General features: G+C 53.1%; 1 protein-coding gene across 1 annotated transcript; it reads left to right on the plus strand.

Moving 5' to 3' along the window:
• Positions 1–201: 201 nt before the first annotated feature.
• On the plus strand, positions 202–4,327 carry LOC125513776 (protein ROLLING AND ERECT LEAF 2). The gene is made up of 4 exons (XM_048678969.2): positions 202–1,437; positions 1,581–1,768; positions 2,876–3,099; positions 3,194–4,327. The coding sequence occupies exons 1-4, from the start codon at positions 339–341 to the stop codon at positions 3,990–3,992; spliced, it is 2,310 nt and encodes a 769-aa protein (XP_048534926.2). The 5' UTR covers positions 202–338; the 3' UTR covers positions 3,993–4,327.
• The last annotated feature ends 3,352 nt before the right edge of the window (positions 4,328–7,679 follow it).

A 7,679-nucleotide genomic window follows, 5' to 3' on the forward strand; every position in this document is an offset into this window, starting at 1 on the left:
CGAGGCCCACTTCGCACGCCCGGAAACGCGAAGGCGGCCAGAAAGTATACGGAAAAGAGGCCCGCTAAAGAAGAAGAAGAAAATAAAGAAAAGGAGCAACGGAAATTAAACGAGGCACAGCCGAGCCGGAGCAAGGAAGGCGCACGCACCCACCTCACTCCCCCCACTCAAGTACACACTCCTCGCTGCTCGCTCTCCTCTCTGACGGACGGCAGAGTGGGGGAAGAGGAAGAAGAAGCCCAAGCCAAGTGGAGAGAGAAGCGGCAGCCGGAAGACGGAGAGAGAGGGAGGGGAGGGGAGCAGGGAGATCTGCGCGGGGGAGGAGACGAGAGGCAGCGATGGGGTGCGCGGCATCCAAGGTGGAGCAGGAGGACACGGTGCGGCGCTGCAAGGAGCGCCGGCGCAACATCAAGGACGCCGTCGCCGCGCGCCAGCTGCTCGCCTCCGCGCACGCCGACTACCTCCGCTCCCTCCGCGTCACGGCCGCCGCGCTCTCCCGCTTCGCGCAGGGCCACTCCTCGCTCACCGTCTCCCACCACACCGCGCCCGTCCTCCTCACCACCGCCGCGCCGCCCGCCCTGCACGCGCCCGCGCCCGCCGCCGCGTCCTCCGTCGCCTCCTCCTCGCTGCCGCCCCCCACGCCGCTCCCTCGCCACCAGCCGCCGCCGCCGCCGCCCCAGCAGCAGCCGCAGCCGCAGCCTCAGGCCGCCGCTGCTGCGCTCAGGGTCGACATGGATCCGAGGATGCGGCGGCTCAAGGTGCCGCACATCCTGTCGGACTCGAGCGTCGCGTCCTCGTTCCGGAAGCCGCCGGTGGTGGGGACGCCCTCCTCCTCGTCGGCCTGGGACTGGGAGAACTTCTACCCGCCGTCGCCGCCCGACTCCGAGTTCTTCGACCGCCGCAAGACCGATCTCGAGGAGGCAAACCGCCTCCGCGAGCTCGACGACGAGGCCAAGGCCCGGGGCTACCCCCAGCGCCGCCACGACCGCCTCAAAGAAGACGACGAGGTCGACGACGGCCATGGGGAAGACGAGGAGGAGACGGAGAGGGAGGATATGCATTGCGGCGGATGGGAGGACGAGGAGGACCACTACGCGTCGACGACCACGTCGGAGACCAGATCGGAGGAAGGCGAGGTGGGGAATAGATCCGAGTGCGGGTTCGCGGCCAGATCGGAGTACGGCGGGACGGCGCCGTCCGAGTACGCCGCCGTGCCAATGCAGCTGCGGAGGGCCGAGAGGTCAGAGGTCGGGGACTCCTTCTCCACGGTCACGGGGGCGACCGAGATGCGGATGGTGGTGCGCCACCGCACGCTCTCAGAGATCGTCGCGGCCATCGAGGAGTACTTCGTCAAGGCGGCCGACGCCGGCGACAACGTGTCGGAGCTCCTGGAGGCCAGCCGCGCACAGCTCGACCGCAACTTCCAGCAACTCAAAAGTAATCGCCATTACACGAATTGCTCCCCAGAATGCTATTCTCTCAAGTGCTTTAGGATTTTTCTAACAAAGATGCAACGCTTTCTTGCCCAAATGGCGACAATGCTTTAGCATTTTGGCTTAATCTGATTTCTCCTTTGGCAGAGACGGTGTACCACTCCAACAGCGTGCTGTCAGCACTGGCGTCGACATGGACTTCAAAGCCGCCATTGGCTGTGCGCTACAAGCTGGACACCAATTCACTCGAGATGGGGTCAATGGAAGGGAAGAGCCATGGGTCAACACTGGAGCGGCTCTTGGCCTGGGAAAAGAAGCTATATGAGGAGGTCAAGGTAATTTTACTATCCATCTCGAGGCCATTGGTGACTGTTAATTATACTTTTCAAGTTAACAGTTGAGTGCATTGCTCAAATTGGTGTTGCTCTGCTGTATAAAAATTGTCAGCTAAACTATGCTATGACTGTTAGTTATGCTTCGTTAGTTGTCGATGGAACACGCTGAAACTATTCAGCTCGGCTCCACCTGTGAATGATCCAACTACGTTGCTAGACGATATTACCTGATGTTTTCGGCCATCAACAAATTCCAAATTCTTCCACCGAGAACTCTTTATGATAAAGCAAATAAATGAGTATATAATGCTAGAATAAGTTGTGCGTCGTCTGTATTTAATAACCCATGGTCAAGGATGAAATGAAACTAGCTAAAACGCTTACACCATGAAGAGAGCTCTATCTCTTTGTGCTCTTAGGATTCTGGTAGGTACAAATGAATGATATAAAACAAATGACTAGACATTGTTTCTTTTTTTGCTAGATTAGGTGCCACCTCTCTAGATTTGAAGTTGGTGTCTTGATACAATTTAATGTATAGCAGTCCTCCCTCTTGTTCAGCAATTGTGGAAGAAGAATCTGATCCTGTTGCAGAAAGCTTCTTTAGAGAGGCCCTGCACTTTCCTCCTTTGGAACAGCTGGAGCATTGGTTTGATAGTTTTAGCTGCTTTCAGCAAAGGCAGCAGTGCTCCATGCCATTAGATCTCCTAACCACACATTCATATTTTCCTCCCTTCCTTTATGCTCTGTTTTTGTCTAAACTACTCATCCTTTGAGATTCTTTACTTTATAGTGTACAAAGGTCTCCAAACCTTGAGAAGTTGTCTTTAATGTACATAATATATCTGATAATGCTGAGCATGAGAAAGTTCATAGGCTGGGGCATTGCCTTTTGCTGCTACCGAAACCACTACAAAATTTATATTGGCTAAGTTTAGTGACGACAAATAGTGTTCCTTTGGTTTCCTTAGTTTGGGATAGAATGTGATTCCTTTCAAGTTATTGCACTGCACTTGTTCTGTTTTCTTGTATATGTATACTAAACAGTTTGTCGAACCCAACTATTCAGATATTAAAGCATATATGGATTTATTTGAACTTCTGCAGGCTAGGGAGAGCGTTAAGATTGAGCATGAGAAGAAGCTTTCTACCCTGCAAAGCTTGGAATACAGAGGGAGGGACAGTGCCAAGCTGGACAAGACCAAGGCCTCCATAAACAAGCTGCAATCACTGATCGTTGTCGCGTCACAAGCTGCCACTACCACATCCTCGGCCATCGTCAGCGTCCGCGACAATGAGCTCGCGCCACAGCTTGTCGAGCTTTGTTTCGCGTAAGTCTTGTCCCTTGTTCCGAAACCCCTGATTCCAGATCTTGTGATGCTGCCAGGAAGCACCACTTAACTGTTTCTGAATTTTGACATGCAGGTTGCTGAGCATGTGGAGGTCCATGAACTACTTCCACGAGACACAGAATGAGATCGTTCAACAGGTGCGCGGTCTGGTGGACAACTCCATGGCCGAGTCGACGTCCGACCTTCACAGGCTCGCGACGCGTGATCTCGAGGCCGCCGTCTCGGCATGGCACTCGAACTTCAACCGGCTCATCAAGTATCAGCGTGAATACATCCGTTCTCTGTATGGCTGGCTGAAGCTGACACTCTTCCAAGTGGACAGCATTACCCCGCAGGAGGCCCACGCGTCACTCATCTCACGCGAGCTCACCACCTTCTGCGACGAGTGGAAGCAGGCACTGGACCGGCTTCCGGACGCGGTGGCTTCGGAGGCCATCAAGAGCTTCGTGAACGTCATCCATGTCATCTACACCAAGCAGGCAGAGGAGATGAAGATCAAGAAGCGGACCGAGACGTACTCGAAGGAGCTGGAGAAGAAGACCAACTCGCTGAGGGCCATTGAGAAGAAGTACTACCAGTCGTACTCGTTGGTAGGCCTCGGCCTCCCTGGCAGCGGGCGCGACGGCATCGAAGGCCACACGTTCGACGCCCGCGACCCTCTCTCCGAGAAGAAGACCGAGATCGCCCAGTGCCGCCGGAAGGTGGAGGATGAGATAACGAGGCATGCCAAGGCTGTGGAGGTGACGAGGTCCATGACGCTCAACAACATCCAGACTGGCCTTCCAGGGATGTTCCAGGCCATAGCCGGCTTCTCGGGCACGGTCGTCGAGGCCCTCGACGTGGTCTGCCGGCGAGCCGGGTCGGTGCGGTAGGATGTCAGACCACATCAGAACATCATTTTGGTGCGTCTGAGGCTGTTTCTTTGGGTGGTATGTTGATCTATATAGGGAAAATGCGATATATATATATATATATATATAGTTAAGTTAAAGCTTAGGGATGAAAGGTGGGGAGAAGGCTTCCCTGGCTGGTTTTGCCTTGTTTGTTGGGGATTGATATCATTTTGGTTGTAGATAATGATTTTGCCCAGGATCGCAGCTCATCTTCTTTCCTCCCTTTTCTGGGTTGTGTGAAGGAGGAAGACATGTAATGTACAGGCCCTGTGGCCGTCTTGTCGCGCTCTAATGGCGATGTTTACGCTTGCTCTCCCCTCTCGCAAACTTGAATTCTATGCTCATGTCTTCAGCTAAGCTCTACTCTCTACTGTTTGAAGTGGTTCAGAGTTGTTGGGGAGGAAGGATTCCCAGGCCTGAAGTGAAAGCAGATGCTGTGTTTTTCCCGGCGGTGGGCGCTGCTGTCCCTTCATCTTTTCTGTTGTCTCGCTGCCTGCCTGGATGCAGGACGTCTCACGTTGATTCTCTGCTGCCCCATTTCGGTCCACCGCAGTTAATTGCCCTACTGCTGCTGCTTCCATTGTGCAAAACCGACAAGTCCTCTGCTGGAACATGTGCTCTCCTCGCCATACGCTCTGTGCAAGGGATACTGTCACTTGAGTCTTGACTTCTGGGGCTCCTAGTCCAGCCAAGTGGCGACGCACCGTTTGGAACTTCCGACAACAGGAACTAATAGGCCGTTTCACCGTGAAAATTCCAAGCATGTAGTGGGAGTATGATACTGACGATTTCACCATGAAGCACTGCCAGCCAAATGCTGCGTCCTCACGGCGGCCTGCGATTCTGTGAGTGGGAGCGAAGTGGAGTGTGGTGTAGAGCCGCAAGGCTGGCGTTTGGACCTATCCTGCGGTTAGTTGGGCACAGCACGGCAAGGCTACAAGGGCGCACGTTGGCATGCAACGCAATGCAACCTTTTCCCTCTCTGAAAGGGGCACGGAAAAGTGGTTGGCGCCATGTTCGTCTCCAGGAGCGGCCGGCGCCATGATTCCGGTTCACACCGCCTGCTGGGCTTTGTTTTCTCTCTTAAGCGGCGATGCTGGACTGGTTTGATGGCAGGAAATGGGGAGAAATAATCTGGCCATTGGCATTAGATCAATCATCAACACGTGCATCAGTGCGCCCTTCTTCCTCCTCCTTGGGACCCCGGCTGGTGCTATTCAAGTTGGAGATGGACCGAGCTAGGTTCCAAAAACCCTTGGAGCTGGATGGATGGACGGAGAATCTGGGAATAAAGAGCCCTAGTTTGTAGGTGGCGGTCTGGTCTGGTGGAGCTGGGCTATGGCTATGGACCAGACAGCGGCTAGGCAGCTAGAGGGGCGGGGAGCTTCTATTCTTGGACGGGCAAGGATAAGGCCTGCCAAGGCTGTCGCTAGTGCCTCCTAGTCGTCGCGGCTTCCCTTTTATTTACTGTGTGCCTCTAGCTCTAGCTCTAGGACGGTGAGTGCTTCACTAGCATGGCGATAAGACCGAATGACCGACGGCCTCTCTGCCCGGCTCGAGTGACACAACGAACTAGCAGTACAGGCGGAACTACCACGGATTTGTTCTTGCCAAAACTCCAAAAGCGCATGACAGTCACTACACTACACTACGCACTTGGTCCGATGCTGTTCTCTTGCTACATTGCACACGATTTGACTCTTGTTTCAAACTTTTTTCGGATCTGACCCTTTTGAGACGCCAGTAACCATGGGAGACGCCACAGTCTCCGGCGTCTGGCCATGGCCCACCTCCTGGTCAGTTTTGTTGATCACCTCATGTGGCAAAGGGCAGACGCTAGAAACTCTGACGTTTAGGTCCAAAGCGTAAACAAGATATTTTTTTTTTAAAACAAGGCAAAAGACTTGCCATTTTCATTGATTAAGAAGAAGGTTAGACATAGCCGCGGGGCGGCAAAAACGAAAATGTCTACTCTCACGACATAACAATACTAAGCTGCTTCGCTCCTGGCAAAGTCCAAAGATGAGCCTCCTCCTTGATTTTCGCAATAACAATAGAGGTCGGAGCGGAGACATTCTGAAAAATTCTTGCATTGCGCTCCTTCCAAATTTCCCATGAGACAAGCATCATCAAGGAGGCGGTGGCCTTCCTGTGGTCACCTCCCCCACTAACCGCCTTAAGCCACCAATCTTTAACTGAGTCTTCATGGCGCCAAATCATTGGTGATGAGTCAAGGATGCCAAGCCAAGTGCAAATTTCAGTCCAAATCCGGACAGTGAACCTACATTGGGATAGGAGGTGAGTAGCAGATTCTTGCACTTGCTTGCAGAGAGGGCACAAATTACAGTTTGGCCAACCTCGGCGCAGCAAACGATCGGCTGTCCAAACACGATTCTGGAAGATCAACCAAGCAAAAAATTTACACTTCGGTGGAGCCCACATCTTCCAGATTGTAGCATTCATTGGGCAAAATGAGAGACCGACAAACTGCACCATGTAAGCCGAGGAGGCGGAGTACTCGCCACTGTTGGTGAACTTCCAAGATATTGTGTCTTGGCTACCCTGGTTGAGGTTTACATCCGCAAGCATCTCCCAAAGTGTTGCAAATTGTTGAATATGGTCCAAGGTTAGCCCCTTCCGGGTGTCAATTTGGCGGACCCAAAGGTTGTTGTCAAGAGCTTTCCTGACCAAGAACGTTTTCTTTTTTGACAGCTCAAAAATCTTTGGTGCAATATCTTTAGGCCGGAGGCCGTCCAACCATGGAGATTCCCAAAACTTAGCTTTGTTTCCATCTCCAATGCACACCCGTGTAGCAGCCGCGAAGAGATCTTTATCGTTGCTAGTGCAAGGTGTTCCAGAGCCAGACCAAGTCTTAGGTGGTTCATCCCATTCGTGCCACAGCCAACGCAAACGCAGGGCAGTTGCAAATTTTTGAAGATTGAGCACTCCCAGTCCACCATAAATCTTGGGCTTGCAGACGAGATCCCAATTAACCTTACATTTTCCGCCGGTCACCTTATCACAGCCCGCCCAAAGGTAGGCACGTCGCAGGCTATCGATCTTCTTCATCACTTCAACCGGAAGATCTAGAGGCGTGAGGTGGTAAATGGCAATGGCAGTGAGCATGACCTTGACCAAAATAATGCGCCCTGGTGTAGCCACATGCATCGCCGACCAAGGCGGAAGCTTGCCTGCCACCTTGTCCTCCAAATACTGAAAGTGGATGCGCTTTAGTCTTGTGACCGACAACGGAAGACCAAGATATCGCATGGGGAAAGTAGTACGGACTGCCGGGAAGGCCTGTAGTATGTTGTCGAGGTCGATGTTTCCACAGCGAATGGGCGCCACAAGGCTTTTGGCGCAGTTGGTGACCAGGCCAGTAACCTCCCCAAAGGAGCTCAAAGTCGAAGCCAAGTAGTGAATATCATCCTTGATCGGCGCCACAAAGATAGCAGCATCATCCGCATACAAGGATGCACGGATGGGCCGACCACGAAGAGGATGCAACAAGCCTTGCTCGGTAGCCTTGGCGAGGATGTGGTGGAGCGGATCAATAGCAAGGACAAAGAGCAGAGGGGAGAGAGGATCCCCTTGTCGAAGACCGCAGCCATGCTTAATTGGATCACCAGCAACACCATTTAGCAAAACTCTAGATGAGGCCGTGGA

Source organism: Triticum urartu, chromosome 1A, assembly GCF_056163025.1.
Source record: "Triticum urartu cultivar PI428250 chromosome 1A, HENAU_Tu73, whole genome shotgun sequence".
NCBI lineage: Eukaryota > Viridiplantae > Streptophyta > Magnoliopsida > Poales > Poaceae > Triticum > Triticum urartu.

Excerpts from the sequence above, each read along its gene's own strand:
- LOC125513776 (XM_048678969.2), top strand. The coding sequence starts at position 339 with ATGGGGTGCGCGGCATCCAAGGTGGAGCAGGAGGACACGGTGCGGCGC. Across the intron at positions 1,438-1,580 it reads CAACTTCCAGCAACTCAAAA|AGACGGTGTACCACTCCAAC; the intron begins GTAATCGCCATT and ends CTCCTTTGGCAG. Across the intron at positions 1,769-2,875 it reads AGCTATATGAGGAGGTCAAG|GCTAGGGAGAGCGTTAAGAT; the intron begins GTAATTTTACTA and ends GAACTTCTGCAG.